At 38.4% G+C, this 23004-nt stretch overlaps 2 protein-coding genes across 3 annotated transcripts in view; both read right to left on the bottom strand.

Annotated features, from left to right (window-relative positions):
- Positions 1 to 14730, bottom strand: part of SPTA1 (spectrin alpha, erythrocytic 1) — a 96495-nt gene extending 81765 nt beyond the window's left edge. Inside the window, exons 1-11 of one of the 2 annotated variants that reach the window (XM_024985936.2) lie at positions 14586 to 14730; positions 13143 to 13382; positions 11820 to 11945; positions 10018 to 10158; positions 8863 to 9009; positions 6432 to 6565; positions 5458 to 5602; positions 3396 to 3550; positions 2295 to 2430; positions 2094 to 2195; positions 256 to 393 (exon numbers count right to left, since the gene is read on the bottom strand). In XM_024985936.2, the coding sequence (XP_024841704.1) occupies positions 256 to 393; positions 2094 to 2195; positions 2295 to 2430; positions 3396 to 3550; positions 5458 to 5602; positions 6432 to 6565; positions 8863 to 9009; positions 10018 to 10158; positions 11820 to 11945; positions 13143 to 13379 (1461 nt within the window). In that variant the 5' untranslated portion in view covers positions 13380 to 13382; positions 14586 to 14730. Of the gene's footprint in view, positions 1 to 255; positions 394 to 2093; positions 2196 to 2294; positions 2431 to 3395; positions 3551 to 5457; positions 5603 to 6431; positions 6566 to 8862; positions 9010 to 10017; positions 10159 to 11819; positions 11946 to 13142; positions 13383 to 14585 lie in introns of those variants that run through there. The other variant, NM_001206588.2, reaches the window with a different exon arrangement.
- A 6432-nt stretch (positions 14731 to 21162) lies between these two features.
- OR6K2 (olfactory receptor family 6 subfamily K member 2) lies at positions 21163 to 22107 on the bottom strand. Its single transcript, XM_002685878.1, has one exon. It carries the CDS (start codon positions 22105 to 22107, stop codon positions 21163 to 21165), a length of 945 nt encoding a protein of 314 aa, XP_002685924.1.
- Between the last annotated feature and the right edge of the window lie 897 nt (positions 22108 to 23004).

Below are 23004 nucleotides of genomic sequence, written 5' to 3'. Positions count from 1 at the left end.
CCTTAACAATTGGATATTCATTTTGCTGCATGTTCGGAGAAGTTTAAAACCTCTGTGCTTTGTATTTAAATATTTTTCCTGTGCATTTATCCATGAGGGAATTTCAAGAGCCTTACAGAGAGGGTCGATCTTTTCTCTTCCTTGCAGCTCACCCTCTAGTTCCCAGGTGAACTGAAGTGGTGGTGAGGATGCTGATAGTAGTGAATGAGGAGCAGGAGAAATGGCTTCTGGACACTCGCTGAGCCCCTATGTTACCTCTTGTCTGCTCATCCAACTGTCTACTTGCTCACTGTCACGGTAGAAGAGGTGCAGGTTCAAGCACTGGTCATACTGCTGCCGACGCTTCTCCCACAGCTCCAGCAGAGCCACCCAGTTGTAGGTAAGTAATGACATCTTTGGAAAGGAAGAAGCAAAAGACCAGGAAGATATTAAATGAATTTATTGTATCCTACTGTCACTGAGCATCCAATAAATGCAAGGCCCTTTGAAGGAAAAAAATGAATAGAAAAACAGGCTTTTCTCTTAAGGCTCCTCAGTTCAGTTCAATTCAGTTGCTCAGTAGTGTCCAACTCTTGGCGACCCCATGAATTGCAGCACGCCAGGCCTCCCTGTCCATCACTACAACTAAGTAAATCCCTATAGTATAGAAAAAATGGGAGAAATACCATAATAGAGATATACCACACTTACTATGTACAAATAAAGAAGAAAAGATTAATTGATTCAAAGACACAGGGAGTAGAAGTATAGAAACTATTGTATCAAACAAAGATTTAAAGGGCAGAGAGGTGGAGATCAAGATTGTAGGAGGACACAATACCACATTCCACGTAATCATTAGATTATACGAAGTGCTCCAGAGAAAACTGCAGTGTCTAAAAAAAGTGGACATTTCATGAAATTCAAGTTCACAGGACACTTAAATGATCAGATTGAGAAGTTTGCCTTCTATTTTAAATGCAAATGAGAACCATCAAGGAAAAAGGGACATTCTCAAACTCATGAAAGCCTTTGTTTCTGCCCAAGCATCTGTCCGAGAAACCCCAGCTTATTAAAACTGCTGTGATAATTCCATAAAAAAGATGGTACAAATTCTCAGAATTCAGGATAACAGGTACATTTCAAGGTTTTAGAGTTCCACTCTTCCTTTGGCAGAAAATTGTTAAAAATAAAAATTCATATTATAATTTTCCCATAGGATTCTTGATGAGTTGAAAATACAGAGATCTCAGTCTTCATCATATAGTACTGGTGGCTGTGCTTGGAAGCTAATGAGATGCAGAGAACCTGCAAATCTTATTTCAATTATCATCCCAGAAATTCCTATGACTCTATGACTAGAGCAAAATGTCTCAGGGATCAGGAGATTTAGGTAAGCCCTTGGGATCTAGAAGATTATGATGATGGCAGTGTGTAAAGCTTTCTGTTGCTTAAGGAAGATTTCAGAAACACAGATACAGGAAAATCAGTCTGATCTGAGGTTGTACAGAGGAGAGAAGAAAAGGAACCATGTACCAGGAACCATGCTAGGCACCTTAGGGAATCCAAAGATGAATAAGGAGCAGTCCTCAAAAAATTCACCATCTAGAGACTAGCATGGGAAAGTGACACAACAGAGCACATGTGACAAGGCAAGATGGCATGGAGGTTTCTTGGCTCAAATGGTAAAGACTCTGCCTGCACTGTAGGAGACCTGGTTTCAATCCCCAGGTCGGGAACTGGAGAAGGGAATGGCTACCCACTCCAGTATTCTTGCCTGGAGAATTACATGGACAGAGGAGCCTGGCAGGCTACAGTCCATGGGATCACAAAGATTTAGACACAACTGAGCAACTAATGCTTTCACTTTCAAGTGATGAAATTAGTTAGATCGACTAACGTCTCAGAGATGAGGAAGCACACATCAAGTTCTGAGAATTTCAAAAGCCTCACTCTAGCTAAAGCAACGTATGAAGGAAGCAATGTGAAATCTGGATCTATGTTAAAATATTTATATGTCTTTTGTCCTCTTTCCATTCAGAGATTGTCAATCAGTAAGAGATTAAATGAAGGCTATATATCAAACTTTCACAAATTCTGTTAAACTGGATTACCTTTTCTAGAACTTCATCAGATGCTTCATGATTGGCATCCAGCAGAGTTTGACCAGTCTCATTAGCAGATTGAAATCGGTCATCATAAGAGTCAATCTCATGCTGTGACCACAAGAAAAAAAGGGTTAAAATGAAGCAGGAAATCTTCTGGTATTGTTGTCACCTCCCTCTTCCTCCTACTGGGGAGGCCTTCCTCTCTACCTTATGCTGCTGATGCCTGTCCAGTAGGGCTTCCCCACCAGTCACATCTATGGGCAGCTCGTCAGCATTGATCAGAGCAGTCTTTTCCTCCATCCAACCTGAGAGCTCATCATAGTCAGATAAGAACCGCTGGTACCTGGGGAAAAGGTAAAGGAAAACACAGAAAGGAGGAACCAGATGCAAATGGACATTGAACAAACAGTCAGAGTTGGGTTGGGCTAAGATGTACAACATGCTTTTTGCATTAAATCTACCCCTTCATTCCTCCCATGTACTTCCCTATTCCTTTAGCAATGCTGGCTATGAATCCTTCACTCTAGATTGTATATTCCTAGGGTGAATGAGTCTTTGTGTGATGAAGCACTTGGGCATGACATCTCCAATATCACAGTCACACTCCAGGAACACTTGAAGTAAAGTACTATTTAATAAAGTACTATGAGGCCAATAAATAATCACATAACATAAACAACAGGAAGCACCTTATGATAAGGGGCAGCTAGAGTTAGGATTAGGAGCCCTTATATATTTTAATTCACTCTTCACCGTATCAGTGAAGACAAAAGTCACCAAAAAAATTACCTGTTCAAAAAATCAAAGCCTCACCATTTCATTTTCAATCATATCAATACGATAAAGACTATTTTCTGGTGATTTAACAACTAATCATAAAAATTAAGTACAGAAATGATATTCAAGGTTTGGTTTTTTTTTTTATAAGCTGACCTACATTCAGGAAATAATTCTAGATTTATTTTCTGTTCTTCAGCTTGGAAATTAATTCCAATTCCTTAGCTAGGGCCAAGATTTTGACATGTTTCTTCAAATATTTTTTCAGCTTCATGGGCCACTTCATAGCTTCTCACAACTATACAAACAGAAGAAGACAGAAAGGGTATAGGTGAAAGGAGATGTCATTCTGAGGATTATATCATCCTGCAAAGGACTTCTGGAAAACTAAAATTTCTTTTGTCTCTACTGAGCAGGCAGGAGGGCTGGGTCATTCATTATTTTATTCCTTTTGCTCTTTTATTTCTGTTTTAATATTGCACTTTGACCCTGTAGAGGTAGTTAACGTAATAGAGAAGAAGGCTTTCTCACCCATAAGAAGCCTGCAGCTTTTCATATCTGCTGGTAGCCAAGTTGCGAATACGTTCCCAGTTGGAGACCAGATCCTCTTTCATCTGCTGGATTTCAGCTGCATCTGAAGGATGGGAAAGCTTCAACTTGTCTGCTTTGGAACATAACTCCTTCACCTTTGGGATGAAAAAGAAACCTAGTGTGTGAAGGTGGGTCAACAGTATAGTGCTAGATGGTGACTTTATAGTACACACATATGTCTAATGATAATGCTGTACATCTGAAACTTACTATATAATTTTAGAAAAAGGAAAAAAATAAACTTAGTGGGAAATCCAAGTATTCTGATCCTCCTGACAAAGTTTTATGGGAGGGATGTAACATAATAATTATATAAGTAAGAATAACATATTAGTGCATTTATATGGATATATCTATATTATTATATTCATGTAACTATATTAACTATAATAACTTACTGACTGCTTTTTGTCTCTTGTTGTGCTAAGCATGTCACATGCATTTTCTTGTTTTATAGTCTCCGTTTAATAAGACCATGAGGCAGAAACTATTCTTGTTCCCCTTGTATGTGAAAACTGAGAGGCTAAGTATTTTATCTGCCCGAGGTCATTCAATAAATCATTATCAGAAGCAATATTTAGACATATATCTGTCCTTCATTACCCTCTATACTGTTTTCATAAACATTACCATAGGAATCAGAGAGATACTTCTGCTAACGAAAATTTTTGCTAAGAAAATTCCAGTAATGCCAGGCCAGTGTGAGCACAATTCCTGAAGAGCAGGGTTACTAGGGAAAATTCCATGTTACCATTAGTCCTTCCACTATATTCAATTATAATCAGGTGTTGTCTAAGATGAGATTTCATTATCGTTATTCATTAAGTCATGGTATTTTATCACTCATAATTAGAAAACAAGAAAAACAAAGGGGGAAAATGAGGAAGGAAAAAAGAAGTAGACTGGTGAAATATTTTTCAGAAACTGGACCGAGGGATAGAACTATGATTAAAGCATAGTAACTAGGGATCTTCTTGTGGGCTGACTCCACTGTAAAAGCTGAGGAGTAATTAGTTTAAGTTATGGTTAAAATTGTGAGGGTAAGAAGTAAGAATGGGAGGCTTACGCCAAGTTCTAGTGTGACTATGCCTACCATAGGTACAGGAATCGAGGTCTTTCAGCTTCCAGAAGAAAACCCAAAGGTGGGTTGAGTAGAGTGTTTTAGTGTCTATGTTTATTATAAAAGGAGAAGAAGAAATTTTCTCCCTTTTCTACTGAGTAAAAGACAAAAAGAAACAAGGTTCATCTCCAAAAAGAGAAGGTGTGTTTAGGCAGGAAACCATTCATGAAGCTATCTATTTTGGTTTTAAATTATGAAATATATTACAAAAAGCATAAGTGTATATATAATATATATATATATGTGTGTATTTAAATAAAAATAATTTAAACAAAATACTAGATATCCAAGAATCATGTACAAGTTATAAACTAGAATAAAGAGGTATATTCAGGTGGCACAAAATTTCTCTTTCATTGAAATAATGAATTTACTATGTTCTATGGAGACAAGTTGGAGACAGCAATGGCACCCCACTCCAGTACTCTTGCCTGGAGAATCCCATGGACAGAGGAGCCTGGTAGGCTACAGTCCATGGAGTCACTAAGAGTCGGGCACGACTGAGCGACTTCACTTGCACTTTCACTTTCATGCATTGGAGAAGGAAATGGCAACCCACTCCAGTATTCTTGCCTAGAGAATCCCAGGGACAGAGGAGCCTGTTGGGCTGCCTTCTATGGGGTCGCACAGAGTCGGACACGACTGATGCAACTTAGCAGCAGTAGCAGCAGCAGCATGGAGACAAGTGGAGATGGAAATGGCAACCCACTCCAGTATTCTTGCCTGGAAAATCCCATGGACAGAGGAGCCTTGTGGGCTACAGTCCATAGGATCACAAAGAGTTGGACACGACTGAGCGACTTCACTTACTTATGGAGACAAGATGAACGTCAGATGGCTCTTTTAACTCAAGGATGTTAGCTCTTTCTCCCACAGGCTTACCTTGTCATTCATGACTGCAAGGCTCCTCTCAAGTGTCTTGTGACTGTGAAACAGTGCCTCAGAGCTCACAAGGTCTTTGCCATAGTCCTCAGACGTGACTTGAGCCTCCTTCTCCTCAATCCACTGGATGGCTTCAGTCACATCCCTGTCAGACAACCCCATGAGCTCCAGCAAAGGAAGAAGGCAGGCATTCCAGGGCAAACAGCACCCAGCAGGACCAGCCTCATTCACCTGTCAGAAATTATCCTATCTTCCCACACACTAGCAAAAAATAGCATAAAGAATTCCTGTTTGGGGGCTTCCCTGGTGATCCATTGGTTAAGAATTCACCTGCCAATGCAGGGGATGTGGGTTCAATCCCTGGTCCGGGAAGATCCCAGATGCAGAGACAGCTAGGCCTGTGCACCACAACTACTGAAGCTCATACACCTAGAGTCTGCACTTCACAAGAGAAGCCACCACAATGAGAATCCCGCCCACCACACTGGAGAGTAAACCCAGGCTCATCTCAGCTAGAGAAAGCCCACCCACAACAACCAAGACCCGGTACAGCCAAAAATAGAATAAATGCACAAAGATTTTTAAAAAGAGTTCCTACTTTTATGGTTTCCATCGAGATGTAGAGACATGGGCATCCTGTCAGCTAAGCCTCCAGATATACTTCTGGGTTAGCTCTTCACAAATGTCCTTCTTCACAACCTCACCCTCCATTCTCTTTCTGCTTTTGCCCCTGCAGAACTTCCATCACTAATTCACTAGTGCTAATTTTATTACTTTAAGCTCCATTTAACACACTTGGCTATTGACTGGATCACAATTTTAACCACTGTGTTCCTTGTTGTTTTAAAGGCAAGAACATGATTTTCTTTGATTAAAGGTATTGGCCACTAATTGCTAACAGTAGACAAAGGCTAACCCAAATACCCAGCCTGGTGCTATTGCAGTTTTCTACAATTCAGTGGCCAGATTCCTACCTTTTGAATTTCTGAAGGTCTGCAGCACTGGACAGCATTTTCTGTCGTTGGAGAGCCAGACCATGGAGACGTTCCCAGGCTGCATTCACCTCCTTCTGCTTTGACTCAATCGAGGGCAGCTCAGGATGCTTTTCCTGTGGGAGTAAGTCAGTGTTGGACTAATGGAGAAAAAACTTTTAAAAACTTCTTATTTCACACTTTGCCCTAAGCAGAGGATAGCCATTTAGCCAGATACTACACTTCACCTTAGCCCTGGTCCCTTTTACTTGATCCACATCACCAAAATCTAGAAAACCAAACCACCAGATGTTGTATCTTCTGTCCACAGCTCAAGACTAGTCTACTAACATAGGTTGCCCAACCTCATTATTTTCAGAACTCCATCATGTTGATGGCTGCTAGCTTCCCTCAAGACCCTGGGAACCAAGGAAGAGAAAATTTCTTTCATGAAGTCTGACTTAATTTTTCAGATCTCGAGTACTGTGAGTTTTGGCTCTTTTGGGGCCCTGACACCTTGAGAATATAGTTGGAGCTATTTTCCTCTTCCCAGAACTAGATAAACATGCAGATAAATTTAATTTTGCAGTTCACACAGTTTCGCAGACTATCTGAAGCAATGAAATTTGTGTTTATCAGATAAAGCTAGCTAGTATCAGCCCATTTAGATACTTGGCAATTTTGAGTAGTTGCCATACACCAGGTCTCCCGACCCCTCCTATCCCTGTTTATTCCTATTTCCATTTCTGTTTTTCAGCCTCTTCAGACAGAATTTTCTTCTCCTTCCTTCTTTACAAGTAGAAATAATATTTTATAAGCTCCAGTACTTAGGCCTCAAGAAGTCTTTCAGCTTCTGTTCTTACTTTCTTGGAACATATTAAAAAGTATGATCTACTGAAAGGTGAGAGAGCACATGGAGAAAGCCTGCACTATCCTTGCCAAATCTTTAGACATGGGAGGAAGGTTGTTTTAGATCCTGTACACCAACTGAGTCACTGTGTAACTGCAGTTACTTAAGAATATCAGGTGAGATCGGGAGAATGGCCCAGCTGAGCAGCTGACTCAGTGAATCTGACTCACTTAACCATGGAAAAATAAAATGTTTTCTGTTTTAAGTTTTGTAGTGGTTTGGTAGATAGTAACAGATAACATATTCAAAAGCAGAGACATTACTTTGCCAACAAAGGTCCATCTAGTCAAGGCTATGGTTTTTCCTGTGGTCACGTATGGATATGAGAGTTGGACTGTGAAGAAGGCTGAATGCCGAAGAATTGATGCTTTTGAACTGTGGTGTTGGAGAAGACTCTTGAGAGTCCCTTGGACTGCAAGGAGATCCAACCAGTCCATTCTGAAGGAGATCAGCCCTGGGATTTCTTTGGAAGGAATGATGCTAAAGCTGAAACTCCAGTACTTTGGCTACCTCATGCGAAGAGTTGACTCATTGGAAAAGACTCTGATGCTGGGAGGAATTGGGAGCAGGAGGAGAAGGTGATGACAGAGGATGAGATGGCTGGATGGCATCACTGACTCGATGGACGTGAGCCTGAGTGAACTCCGGGAGGTGGTGATGGACAGGGAGGCCTGGCATGCTGCAATTCATGGGGTCGCAAAGAGTCAGACACGACTGAGCGACTGAACTGAACTGAACTGATAACTAAAAAAAAAAGAAGAAGAAATCTGCACAATAATAAAAATACAATCATGTTAGACGGAGAAATTTAGAGACTGTTGGAAATGAGGCCTGGAAAAAATTGAGAAATAGTTTATTTTCCCTACTCTAGTACCTATTAATCCTGAAATTTTGATTCTATTTACACATAAATATCACTCCCATTATATAGCTGCAGTGATAATAAAACTTTAAATGGAAAAGCACGATAGCCCACTATTGCAGTTTCTGTTCAATTCCTTCACGTACATATAAAATCAGACTGACTTCCCAGTTCTTACATATGTTAAGGGTATTTAGTCACACACTGAGTATTTGTATGCTCAGAAATTAAAAGGTTATTTAAGCATTTTCTTAAGTAAATGGAGGTAAATCTGCCTCTTTTTCCTTCCCCCTCAAAGAAAAATTTGTTTAATGATATCATATATATTATGAGAAGCCACGATTATTTTATATTCTTTGCCACTTCATAAACATGAAAAATTGATGTACTGCACAGTGCAAGAGTAACCTCATTGTGGACTGAATTTCTTTACATAAAGCCATGTACACTCACTCACTCACACCTCTATTTCTGTAGACTGGCAAGGGATGAATTCAGAAATGAGAGAAAGCTACTCTGGGCATGTCACTCCAGGGACAGGCATACCTCTGTTTTCTCACAATGTTCCATATATTTTTCTTGTCCCTTCTACAAATGGCCAGGCAATCTTCTTGAAGATCAGAACCCTTTCCCTGGATTGGCTCTGTTATTCCCCACCTCACCTCTGCACACTCATTGGCATATTGGTTCACTTCATTCACTCTCTCCTTTCGAACTTCCATATCTGCTAGGAACTCTTCAAACTTCTTATGCAGAACCTCTGTGCGCTCCCAGTCCTTACCCAGCTCCATTGATGTCACCAGAGCATCCTGTAGACACAGAAAGGTCTATTAGGTCACCAGCAAATATTTAGGGATTCCTGCAGTTCAAATGCCCAAAACCCTTGTTTACATTTACATTCCCAGGATAACTCAGAAGGAGATACTGGTGGAACCTGGGAGAACCCCTTCAAGAAAGTCAGAGCAAGGGCATATTTCCTGAGGTGGCACTGTGACTCAGGGAACAGTGGTCTTTGGGGTAATTCTTTGGGAAGACCAGGGACATTGTCAGAAAATGCCCTTGGAAGAACCTTTTTGTGGTTTGGAACATGAAAAGGAAATCCATCCTGGTTCTGCTGGATTCAACATCCTGAGTATTTACAAAAGTATTGTGCTGAATGCTTGTCTGTGTAAATTTTCAGTCCTAACCATAGGGTTATTCTTCAAGTAATAGGAGATAGAAACCTCTCTAGTTATAGGTACTAAGAGACAAAGGATTAAGGGAAAAACTGGCAATTCTCTCAGTTGGAACCAGAGTAGGATTGAAAACCTAGAAGGAGTGAAGGCTCATGGAAGGTAGAAGGGGGGCAATCCTAGATGATCTTTCAGTACATTTTTGTATGTCTTGCCTTCTTCATGTTCAGATTCATACATTTAGACTTACCCTCCTATAATGTTGCCTACTTCCAGAATACCTCTAAATCTTTGCTAACATTCCTCTTTCTTCCAAGGAACTAAGCCCAGGAACAGATACCCTGACTTCTTTACAAAAAGTGAAAGTGAAAGTTGCTCAGTTGTGTTGCATGTTGCTTCTTGTGACCCCATGGACTGTAGCCTGCCAGGCTCCTCTGTCCGTGGGATTATCCAGACAAGAATACTGGAGTGGTAGCCATCCCTTGCTCCAGGGGATCTTCCCAACCCAGGGATGGAACCCAGGTCTCCCGCATTGCAGGCGGATTTTTACCATCTGAGCCACCAGGGAAGTCTGCATCAAATTGCTATGGGATGTCTGGGCCAGAGGGATGGAAAATCCTATATACAGGCTGTTTGGTGCTATACCTTGTCTCCAATCCACTCCAAGATATCGGCACACCCCTGGAAGTACTGTTGGAGTTTCAGGGCCCGCAGCAGCAAGGCACCCTTCTCCTGGGTCAGCTCCAGCAGCAGGTCCCACAGGCGGTTCAGTTCCTCCAGAAGGCCCTTTGGGAGGAGTAAAAGCACTCAGGCACGTTACCTGCTGTGGAGCAGCAGTTATAGACTCAGAGACCTGTGCAGAGAGGGATCTGGATAAAAATCCCTCATCCCATTAACTCGTGCATTAATTGCTCAAAAATATTTAAAAGAGGATAGGGCATGTATGGGAATAACCATTAAACCATATGATTACCTGTGGCGGATTCATGTTGATATATGGCAAAACCAATACAATATTGTAAAGTTAAAAAAAAATATGATCTTCCATAAAGAAAAATAAATAATAACATTTGGGTGTTTTAGAGGATGAAATGATTGCAAATGATAAGACAGGATGAAATAAAAATTCATTTAAAAACAGGTGCTTATTTGAATTGAACCTTTAGGGATAGAATTTTGATACACAGAAGATACAGAGAGGGTGTTCAAAGTACTGACAAAGGCACAGAAAAAGTTAGCATGGACTGTCTGTCAGAAGGGATAAGAGCTACAAGTTTTTCTGACTTACAAAGAAAATATGATCACCAAAGCAATAACAGAACTTGAGACTATATAGTTGAGGGCTATAATGCTAGGTTAGCTTAGAAGACCAGGTTTTACATATATTGTAAAATTAAATGTATAATTTATGTTGTCTTCAAGAATCTTCTATTTTCCAACTACTTCATGGTTCTAAGGTAACATGTAGCACATAAATCACATTTATCTATGGATCCTGCAGTGCTACAGGATTACTATAATCTCAGAAATTCTGATAGATGTGAAGATGTTTCAGATATTTCTCAACTATTTTAATTAATGTAAGGGACTGATTTTTGTGCAATTTTACCAAATCATTTTTACTTAATAACAGGTAAATTTTGAGTTATTCTTGTTACAGAATCTTTTTTCTAATAAGGTTTATTCTTGTTAAAGTCTGTATCGCCTGACCATGTTTTGTTGATAGTAAAAGGAACTAGAATTTGTATGCTAGATATGGAAATATAAGTCCCAACTTATAAATATGTAACACACATTTCTTTTGACAATTTTAGAAACAGTTAAACAGTAAAAAAATTTTCACTTAATACAAAACGAACCTGAACTGACTATCAACCCAAACATTTTAGGGGAATATATGAATTAACTCAGAAAAAAAGCTGATAAATTAATAATGGATTCCATGGTGGTGCTGCTCTTTGATCTTCAGAGTTCAAGGGTTTGGAGACCTACAATAGTAGCCACAGCATGTGAGCTCTGAGGAGAAAGAGGCATCATAGACAAAGGGAGAAAGATTTCGGAGAAGATTCAAAGAAAGAGTATCCCTTGTTTAGAGAGTTTAAGCACCAAGGACTCTGAGCTTAGAATTACTCAGAAAGGACATTTGGGAAAGCCAATTCATCTGGGTTGAGGCGGGTTTGATCTTCAGCCACCCCATCCTGTGACGGCATCAGGAGGAAGGTGACACTATTCAATGAGAGCTTTGTGCCATAGCTCTTCTCCCCACTCCTAGGAACACTAGCATATCCGATCATTTTTTCCTTCCACAATCTAAGTAAAATATAAGAGACAGAACCATGGTTCCAAGTCAGTTGTATCAAGGTGTACACCTGTTGTAATCAATGAAAACTCTGATAACCTAATCAACAATTAGAAGCATCTCTCACAGAGCCCTATGATATATTTACCTTGGTGTCCTCATGGGCAAAATGCCCCTCAGGAAATCGAGTTTCCCTGGTTTTTTCCAGATCAGGAAGGACCCTTGATTTTGCTTGCACCTCTGTTTCAAAGTTTTCATGCTTCTGATATTTCCCCTGAAGATTAGAAATCAGAGTTTATGGCTTAATGGAGCCTGGTCTCCTGGATGATAAAAGAGTTCTTTTAGTCCTCTGCTTTCTTGCAGGCAGAACTACCAGTTTCTCAGCATAGATGAAACGATAACCTATGACCATAGCTGCTGCTGCTGTTAAGTCGCTTCAGTCGTGTCCGACTCTGTGCGACCCCATAGACGGCAGCCCACCAGGCTCCCCTATCCCTGGGATTCTCCATGCAAGAACACTGGAGTGGGTTGCCATTGCCTAGAGGAGTCCTATTCTAAAATAAGTTGTTGTGGCAGAATCAACGCATATAGGTTTTTAAAGATTCCCAGACCCAATGTCCTGGACCACAGAAGAAGGTCTTTTCAGTCCTTATTGCCTTTGGGAAATTTCCAATAAATATTATGTTAAAGTCTTAATTGCCTTCTGTGGAAATGAAATAATGTAACAGAATTTTTCCTTTTAAGAAAAGAGGAAGCAAATCCTACTGAAAGTAGTGAACAATGAAGAAAATTATCTTGACAACAATGGCTTTTTTTATTTTAACTGGGAAGTTTTTGCATGCTAAATTATGCTCTTGTTGTCATATATAGATCGATCCATTTAGTAGGTAACACTTCGTTCTTGATCTAGGTGCTTCCTTTCTGATATCCATTGTGCATTTTAGGCATACAAGCCTTTCTTCTGATGCTGACTATGCCTTATTCTGTAATACAAGTAGTAGGGGGAGTTCTCACCAAACCTCTCTATCTGAGATCTCTCATTTGAACTTAACAAGAGTCATGAACAGCCAACTGGGAAAAACCCTGGTTAAATCATATCTTTCTGAGGAGAGCAAAGAGAAGTTAGTTCAGAAGTACTGATGTCTCTTTACTTCAATTCCATCCTTAATGCCATAAATATTGAAATTTCATAAATTCTTTGAATTCTCAGTGTTTTGCCCATGGTGTAAGTTCAGAGCAATATTACATTTATAAAGTATTATCTAGAATGAGTTTCCTGTGTAAATAAGACATTGGGGCTTAAGGAGTTGAAGACACGGACTATTTAGAGTCAGAATTACAGTTCCCGAAGTCTAATCTTCTATTACAGCATCCCTCTAGAGTTTACCAGATGCACACCTACATTATAAAAATGTTTCCCTCCCTAGAGATTACAGAGTCTACTCTGGGGAAGTCAGTGAAACTGAAGAACCTGTATGTTTGTTGGGTCTTCATAGCTTTTATCACTTGCAGTCTTGATTTTCTCCATGATCCATTTCTCATGGTCATCAACATCTCGTATGAAAACCTGGTAGTGATAGGAATCTTCAAGTTTCTGACCCCTCTCAGCAACCCGTTCCTTGAACCTCTGGTACCGACTCAACACCTCCTGACGCCTCGCCTGGATCTCCTCTGCTGTTTCCAGGACCTCTGGCCCATCACTCTCCATAGCCTGCAAGTGAAAAAGTTTACTTATTGCTGCTTCTCAAGTCTCTAGTATACTGTTTTTTTTTTTTTTTTTTTCCCTCTCTCTGTCTCTAATATTCTGTCTTTTTAAATGTCTTCAAGGCATTTACTCATGTTGGATTTAGGTTCAGATATCTTTATGCCTATAAAGGTCTCTTTTTAGAAAGGCTGTAGTACATTTATATAATTTTAACCACATGCAGCTACAACTTAGGCTGATAATTCTTGGTCATTCAGAATACTTTTCCAACTTTTCACATAAACATCTGCCCATATTAATAAACTTAACAGTAAAGTTCTATAACATGCATTATTAGACAATTGAAAACAAGTTTAAATTAGCAAAATCACATTTTCAGATGCATAAAAGAAATACAATTTTACTGCTTTCAAAAACTTAAAAGGTGTTAACATGTACTGATCATGACAAACCTAATTTAATGAAAAAATAAAAATGGCTTGCAATTAATTTTGACAAATGATATACCCCAAAGTCCAAAAAAAATTTATGTAAAAATAAAACTAATACATTATTTACTTTTTTATTTTCTTTATTCACAAACAATACAAGTCAAAAATTTAGCACATTTACAATCTAATTACCACAGATTTCAAATTATTAGCATCTTGGTAACTGACTTTTGCAATGTAAAACACTGTATTATCAAATAAAATCACATATTATTTTCCAATAATAGTGGGATCCAATTTATTTGTAACAACATCCAGCAAAATCTCCATAGGATACACCTTCATTTATCTGGATATAAGCAGTTTTTCCTAGTTTACCTCAGTGAAAACATTCAATATAAGATTTAGACTTTAGTCTCCTTCTATACGTAATTGTTATTCTGTGGGTGGCCTTTACTAGTCTGGTTACAGAATTAAACCCTTCTACAGAGACTCAAACATTTATCATGAATTATTTTGCTCCAGGTTATCAGGTTGTTCTCCATGTGAACCTGTGTAAACAAGTCATTGCTGGATTTTGGTGCTGTATAGCCACAGCTCAAGGTCAGTTTAAAGTGATACATTCATAAAAAAGAGAATTAAAATTAAGCTTGTTTACTTCTTAAGAATCAAGAAAAATCCTTGGTGATCCTGTCAAAGATAGCACAGAAAGTTCAAAGGAGACAGCTTTCTTAATTATATTGGTGACAAATTGTCCGATAAAGAATTCTGTACTCACGGTTTCCTTTGGAAAGTGTTATGCTTTTCCTAAAGGTCAAGAACCTGCCAAAATAAAATGTGTCCAAAAGAGAGAGAGAGAGAGAAAGAAAGAGAAACAATTCACATGTAATTGTTTAGTCTAACTTAGAGATGAGAGAAATGTTACATATGTGGCAAGACAAAAAGAAAAAAAAAGCCTCTTGCTTGGGCCAGAATCCCGCCAACTACAATCTACCCTATCTTCAGGAGACAGATTGAGCTGAGGCAGCTGCTAACTTTCACAGATGCTGGGTGACTCAGCGCTTTGAAGGGACTGTGGCCCTCAAAGGTCTTCAACAGGACTTTATAAAAAAAAAAAAATGAAAGCAAAATTCTTAGATGAAAACTTAGAAAAAAAACTGCTATAGATGTAACATAGGGCAATGTTAAGATTATGTTTTGTTTCTTCAATTAGTTTTAAATTTTACTTCTAAGAATTATAAACAGGAAGGAATTCTGGGTTGCCCATTCTTCATACTCTGTACAGAATTACAAGAACTCAAGGCATACATAGGTTCTTGTTCCAACCTGTCTCTCAGAAATACAAATCACCAACTCCATTAAAACTCAGCTATAGATTTTTAACAGTCTTTAAGCAACAAGACATCCTAATTCTTGCTGTAGAGACTTTGTTAAAATAGGGAAAATTTTTTATTTCTGGTTGTTTATTCACAGATTGTTCCTTTTATTTAAATGATTAAGGGTAAGGCTAAATCAGATTTTTAAAAACCCAAAGGAAGTAAGATATATGCTTGCTTATTAGCATTTTGTGAAACAAAAATTAGGATACCTCATCACTTTGTCAACAAAGGTCTGTATAGTCAAAGCTATGTTTGTTTGCTTGCCTTTCCAGTAGTCATGTACAGTTGTGAGAGTTGGACCATAACGAAGGCTGAGTGCTGAAAAATCGATGTTTTCAAACTGTGATGCTGGAGAAGACTCCTGAGAGTCCCTTAAACTGCAAGGAGATCAAACCAGTCAATCCAAAGGAAATCAACCCTGAATATTCATTGAAAGGACTGATTCTGAAGCTAAAGCTCCAATACTCTGGCCACCTGATGTGAAGAGCTGACTCACTGGAAAAGACCTTGATGCTGGAAAAGATTGAGGGTAAGAGGAGAAGTGGGCAACAGAGGATGATGGTTGGCTGGCATCACTGACTCAATGGACATGAGTTTGAGCAAACTCTGGGACATAGTGAAGGACAGGGAGGCCTGGTGTGTTGCAGTTTATGGAATTTCAAAGAGTCAGACACTACTGAGTGACTAAAGAACAACATTTGACAAACTAATGAGGCCATAAAATATCTAAAAATGGAACAAAGTTCTAAACTTTGGGATAAAGTCATACTATTTATTGTATGTATTATTTTTAATGAAGAGAAAATAAAGCAGAAATCTTCCAAACACATAATTCTTTTATATAACTTTTAAGAAATGAAGTAAACATATCAAAAAAAAAAAAAAGATTGGGATGCCTTCAGATCCTCCTAAAAAACAGTGGGTCTATCCATGTCAAATATCATTCCACTGTAGATCCAACTTGAATAACATAGTATTCATGGTCTACTAGGGTAGACCAAGGTTCTACATTTCTAGTTTCCTTTCACCCTGGATCATCTCACCCAAAGAAACTGAGAGAGCTTTAAATTCTGTTCTTGAAAGTATACTATTAACTTTACATTTTCATACAGTTTCATTATATAAAAGTCAAATTTGGGTGCTAAAGGCATGAACACAAATCTTAGGGAATGTCTTAGTACAAGGGTCAGGCTGTTTGCTTCGGATTGATGGAAGGGCATGATGAGAAAATTTTGAACCCTGGTAGCTTAATATTTGGGTCTCTGACCTTCTTGCCACTATTACAGTTTTCCAAGAATGGTTATCGGCACTGACGAAATAGAGGCCCTGAGTACAGCAGACTCCGGTAAAGAATGTATGAGAGACATTGTGGAGGTTAAGAATCATGTTCAATCTTTAAAATTGTATGTAGCCCTTTATATAAATGAGTGCTGAGAGATTACAGGGAAAACTAAGTTCATTACAGACAGCTTCATTAAAGAGAAGTCTTATACTCAGTTTTACAGGGTGGGAGTACTTTTGAGAACTGTTGTATTTGATCTTGGTTATCAGGTCTGGACAGAACTGTACTTCTCACACTCATTTAATCAGCACTACCCAGCTTTCCTGAGTCTCTTCTCAGTTATCAGATCTTCATTTCCTAGACTCAGAAACTCCAAGAGATGCTTTATATACCCAAATTCTAAACTGTCCCCAGTTTGCAACACTAAAATTCACATGCTTACTGTGGAATTTTAGAGTTCAATTTTCTCAACTCATTTAATAACAAGGAAAAATACACTAATTTTAATGTAAAAAATGTTTTCCTGTAGAGTAGGGGTCATCATTATTTTATTTTTAAGACTTTATTTTTGCTTCTCCAGAGTGAGTTCTCATTTTAAGAAGCCTCCAATGTTTGTCTCCTAATTTAAAATATTAAATATTGTCATTCCAAAAAAGAAAGAGAGACCTCAATATTCACTTTAACTCTTATTACCTCAGATTCTCCAAAGGTGTGCTGTGCTGTGCTTAGTTGCTCAGTCGAGTCTGACTCTATGCGACCCCATGGACCATAGCCTGCCAGGCTCCTATGCCATGAGGATGCTCTAGGCAAGAATACTGGAATGAATTGCCATGTTCTCCTCCAGGGCATCTTCCCAACCCAGGGATCGAATCCAGGTCTCCTGCATTGCAGGTGGATTCTTTACCATCTGAGCCACCAGGGAAGCCCATGAATACAGGAGTGGGTAGCCTATCCCTTTTCCAGGGGATCTTCCCAACCCAGGAATCAAACTGGGGTCTCCTGCATTGGCAGGCAGATTCTTTATCACTAGCACCACCTGGGAAGCCTCTTATTTAATATAATCTTCCCCAAATATCAGATAATAAATAGGTTGGTGAGGTGGAACACAGTGTAAGAGAACTCACTGCTCAATCCTCAGTAATGTGAAAAAAAAAAAAAAAAAATCATGTAAGAAGTTCCACCAGCAGGTCAGCACAGTGATCTACCCTCTGAATGGTGTCCTTACTTTTGACCATCAGACCCTGCTGTATGCTGTTTCTTTTCCTTTAGCTTTTCTCTCAATTTGAAATTGTTTTTATTCAACACACTGGAATAGCATGCACACATACACAGTTTAGCTAGTAAAATTACATTTGCAATTTCAAGTGAGGGTGTGTTTCATCTTAGAAGGTTTTTAAGCAGAGTAGTAAAGCAATAATATTTAAGTTTTAAGAAATAATGTAGTCTCAGTTGGAAGAGCAGACTGAAGGTGAGAAAGTGTGAAAGTTTCAGCTATATAAATTTTTTAAAGACAATGATAAATGACAATGGCATAAATGTAATTTATATAATATATATAAATGTCATTTATAAGACCTTATAAGTGATAAATGATGATACAACAATAATAATCATAATATAATTTATAAATAATTTATAAATTATAATGATAAATAAGTGATAATGATAAAGATAAATGGCAAGAATAAAATTTGAGGGACTAGGAAAGTAGTAGATGGTAAATCTGCCTGAAGTGCGGGAGACTCGGGTTCAATCCTTGGGTTGGGAAGATCCCCTAGAGTAGAAAATGGAAACTTACTCTAGTATGATTGCCTGGAGCATTCTGTGGACAAAGGAGCCTGACACGTTACAGTCCACGGGGCGGCAAAGAGTCGTCAGACACAACTTAGCGACTAACACTTTCATTTTCTTTTTCAGGAAAGTGATAAAGTTTATATTTTAAGGCACAACAAGAAAATTTCAACATAAAATTCTCTCTGTGTGTCCATTTGGGCATTCTTCCTCTCTCCCTAATGTGCAGTGTGCACTTGCATTACACGTCAAAAAGAACTTCGCAAAAATGGGAGTGTCTGCTGAGCAGTAAAGATCACTTCTTTTCCTTTCTTTTGACCCTAGCAATGTAACTCCTTTTAAAATAAATATTGTTATTTCCCAACTCTTTGAAGAGTCATGACTTAATGCTTGCTTTGTAAATGCTTACCTAGACTATATATCCTTGTTGAACTTTATGTAATACATCAGTATGTCATTTGATGCATGATCCTTTGTCTTGAAGATGTATCTGACTGTGCCTCTGACCTCTAACAGGTGGGACAGTTCTCAGAGCTTTCTGAGAATCTGTCTCCCTGCTTATAATGCTCAATTTGTCTCAAATAAAATTCTCTTTACTCTTCTAAACTGGATTGTTAATTGAACTTTAATTGAGAAATAGATTATATAATACAAAATCTTCAAAAAGGGAAAACAGATAAGAAAACTGCATAACCCTTTCATATTCTGAAATTTTTGTATATCAATTCTGGAACAATAATTACACCTAGAAAATTATAGTTAAATAATTAGTCAATCAATCTGTAATTTCATTCCTCATGTTTTATGAAAAACAGTAAAAGTAGAATATTAAAGACACACTATTTAATCACAGGAACACTTCTTGTTTCCTTTTTTTCTCTTTTTCCTTGTTTTCTTATGCCAAATGTATTTTCTGACGACTTCCCTTTACCAAGACCTCTCCAGACCCAAACTGTGACTTTTCTCTCATGGTCTCTCTCTCTATCTGAGTTCTTTTAGATAGCATTAGCCTTTTCTCATAAGACCTTTCCCTTAACTTTTGTCTTTGCATCTGATTCTTGAGTATCATAAGATTTAGGAGTGAGGATGAGGGCATGGCTGTGGCATATTAGTGGGGAAGTAAGGCTGACAACCATAGGATTCCTGTAGGTAGGCTACGGAAAAGTGAAAATCTATTAACATTTGCATAGTCATCAGCTTTATTATTGCATCACCACTGAGGTGTGGGCCTTGGAGAAAACCACCCTTTATGAAGCATGTATCAAGAAAAGGATTCACAAGACAAAGAGCCCTCAAAAAAAGTAAGATTTTTATTTATTTATTTTTTTTTAATGTTGAATATATGGTTTTTTTTTTTTTTTAAACTTTACATAATTGTATTAGTTTTGCCAAGTATCGAAATGAATCCGCCACAGGTATACCCGTGCTCCCCATCCTGAACCCTCCACCCTCCTCCCTCCCCTCCCCTCCCTCTGGGTCGTCCCAGTGCACCAGCCCCAAGCATCCAGTACCGTGCATTGAACCTGGACTGGCGACTCGTTTCAAACATGATATTATACATGTTTCAATGATATTTTCCCAAATCTCCCCACCCTCTCCCTCTCCCACAGAGTCCATAAGACTGATCTATACATCGGTGTCTCTTTTGCTGTCTCGTACACAGGGTTATTGTTTCCATCTTTCTAAATTCCATATATATGCGTTAGTATATTGTATTGGTGTTTTTCTTTCTGGCTTACTTCACTCTGTATAAGAGGTTCCAGTTTCATCCATCTCATTAGAACTGATTCAAATGTATTATTTTTAATGGCTGAGTAAGATTTTTAAAAAATGGAGTCTAGCATCCTGAAACCCAAGGGAAAAGAGGTCAAAAGGGAAGCACTGTTGTCCAATATGGTAGATCAGTTGGCCGGAACAATCTGAATGCAGCATGCTGATACTGGTTTATTCACTAAATAGATATTTATTGATATTTCTGCTTCATTAATAAGTACTTTACATGTTATTACAGTGAAACCAAGGATTACATTTTCCAATGTATCATGAAAAAATATTGATTAGCTAATTAATAGATTACTTATATTACTTTACTTTTCTTAGAGTCAAGGTTTTTGTTTCTTCATTTACTGCATTTAAAATTTTCTTCAATGAACTTCTTGGCCTGAGATTCTTTGCCATGGTCCTTAACTACCACAGAACTGCAACCAACTCCTTTATGGGGCTTCTCTCTATGTCAATTTTAAAGAGGCCTATCCATTCTCTTCATTTCTAGTGGTCATCAATATTAATGAAGTTAATTTGGTGCTCAATAAATCAATCTCCACTAACTTGGCACATTGGCTCATTATAGTTGGGTACAGGCCTTAGTCCCTGTTATTGACCCAGACATGGAATTAATATTGTGTAGTACTGCCAAGATAAAAATCATACAAGGGATTCATAATTGGACCTACTGAAAAACATCTAGACTGTTATTTATCAACACATGAACACTTGATTAGAAATTAGGATTATTCTTCAAGTATATTCATTATAAATACAATAGAGAGAATTAGTCTTATGAAGATGGTTGCTCAGTTACCATATCTTATAATCATATGTCTTGACTGTATTAAAATTAAATTTTTATCCCAATTATTTCCACAAGTTAAGTTTATCTAGGAGAAATCGAGTAGTGGAAAACCTAGTCAACAAAGTCTGATTCAAAATGTATCAAATTGAATAAAGGTTGAAAAAAACTATAGAATTCAGTTATTAGTGAATTTTGTTTATTGATGACCTTCGGGAAACCAGTTTCAACCAAAGACTGACAGAAAAAGACAGATGGAAGAGAGTTGAGGATAAAAAGACTCTAACAATTATATAGACTCCCAAACACTAGATGTTATTTGAGGTCCCCAGTCTTATGAAAAAAAGATGTTAGCTTGACTCATGTGCTTTTTTATGGCTTCCTTTATCTCTTTATTCCTCAAGCTATAGATAATGGGGTTGAAAAATGGGGACACAACTGCAAAGGCCAGAGTAATGGCTGTATCCCAGAATAAGGAGTAGGTGGCAGAGAAGCGTAGGTACATGAGAGCCACACTGCCAAAGAAGAGCAGAAATACAGTAAGGTGGGAGATGCATGTGGAAAAGGCCTTGCGACGGCCCTCAGTGGAACGGATACGTAGAATTACAGCCACGATACCAATGTAGGACATGAAGATGAGCATCACAGCTGTAATAATCTCCACTGCATGGACAACATCCACTACCTGAATCATAAGGATAGCTTGTGTGTCTGTGCAGGCCAGGCGTAGTACTGGGAGGAAGTCACAAAAGATATGCTCCAGGTGATTAGAGCCACAAAATGGCAGTGTGGAGATCCAGGCAATCTCAGGAAGGGGTGTGGCAAAACCACAAACACAGCAACCTAAAGTCAGCCAGGCACACAGCTTTGGGGTCATGATAGTAGGGTAATGAAGAGGGCTGCAGATGGCCAGGTAGCGGTCAAAGGCCATAGCTGTCAAGAGACAAACCTCACTGATGCCTGTGGAATGGAAGAAATACATCTGTAGGAGACAGCCATTTAAGGAAATGCTCTTCTCACAAAGCAGGCAAGAGAGCATCTTTGGTATGGTAGCTGTGGTATACCAGATCTCCAGGAAAGAAAGGGCACTGATAAAGAAGTACATGGGAGTGTGGAGATGAATATTCAGCTGGACCACTGTGATGATGACCACATTTCCAACAACAATGAATGCATAAATGAAGAGCAGTAGAACAAAACAGATGACAGAATCTCTCCAGGAATAAGGGAAAGCAGAGAAGACAAACTCATGAGCAGTGGTTTGATTGGCATTCTCCATCTCCAGGTGAGAAATGAGGTTTTCAAATCCTACTGCATTCAAACTTTCTAGGTGATGTCTACTACTCATCATAGAGTAAGTACACTTACAAAATACCAGCATCTGGATAAATCCCTGCCTTGGGAGTGTAGAAGAATAAGGAATATTCCATATTCCATAGATGCTTACAACTAAAATTGGAGTGTGGAAAAAAATTCAATCAGAAAGCACACCCAATAGATTAGATTAATAATTCTCAAAATTTATCAGGCATCAGGATCACTTGGAGGGCTTGTTAAAACATAGCTTACTGGTCTTCATCCTGAGAAAAGTGAAGGAAAAGGCAGTCACCTACAAGCCAAGAAGAAAGGCCTTGAAAGGAATCAACTCTGCCAAAATCTTGATGTCAGACTTCCTAGCTTTCAGAACTGTGAGAAAACAAATTCTTGTTGTTCAAGTCACTTAGTCTGATACTTTGTTATAAAAGCTTTAGTAAATTAATATACCATACTTATACTCAGCACTCAACCAGTTTCCCTTGCTGACCTTCTTATTTCTTGGTTCTTCTAGATACCAACTTTATACATTTTTGCATCTATTGTCTTCTTATGCCTCAAACTTAATCATCGAAGTCTGCTTAACTTTTTTCTGTCATATTACCAATACATTTTATTTCTTTTATCTTACCCCTAATTTGATGCTTAGTAATAATGCCTACACTATTGTAATAGATTACCAAATGTTTCTACTTCCAATGTGAGTATTTTCATAAATCCCTCTATTTCCTCAAGACTGATCTTGCTATAACATCAGTTTACTCATGTGACTCCCCTTCCATACCTATACTTAAGTCACCATGTTCTTCCTCTAAATTGTTTTTTCTTTAAAAGGAAAAAAATCTCAGATCATCTAGGATAA

The sequence above is a fragment of the Bos taurus genome, chromosome 3 (assembly GCF_002263795.3).
Source record: "Bos taurus isolate L1 Dominette 01449 registration number 42190680 breed Hereford chromosome 3, ARS-UCD2.0, whole genome shotgun sequence".
In the NCBI taxonomy this organism is placed as follows: Eukaryota; Metazoa; Chordata; class Mammalia; order Artiodactyla; family Bovidae; genus Bos; species Bos taurus.
This window is presented reverse-complemented; position numbering and strand designations above follow the sequence as displayed.

Bases quoted from the DNA above. Each gene is read 5' to 3' on its own strand.
- OR6K2 (XM_002685878.1), bottom strand. From the start codon at position 22,107: ATGGAGAATGCCAATCAAACCACTGCTCATGAGTTTGTCTTCTCTGCT.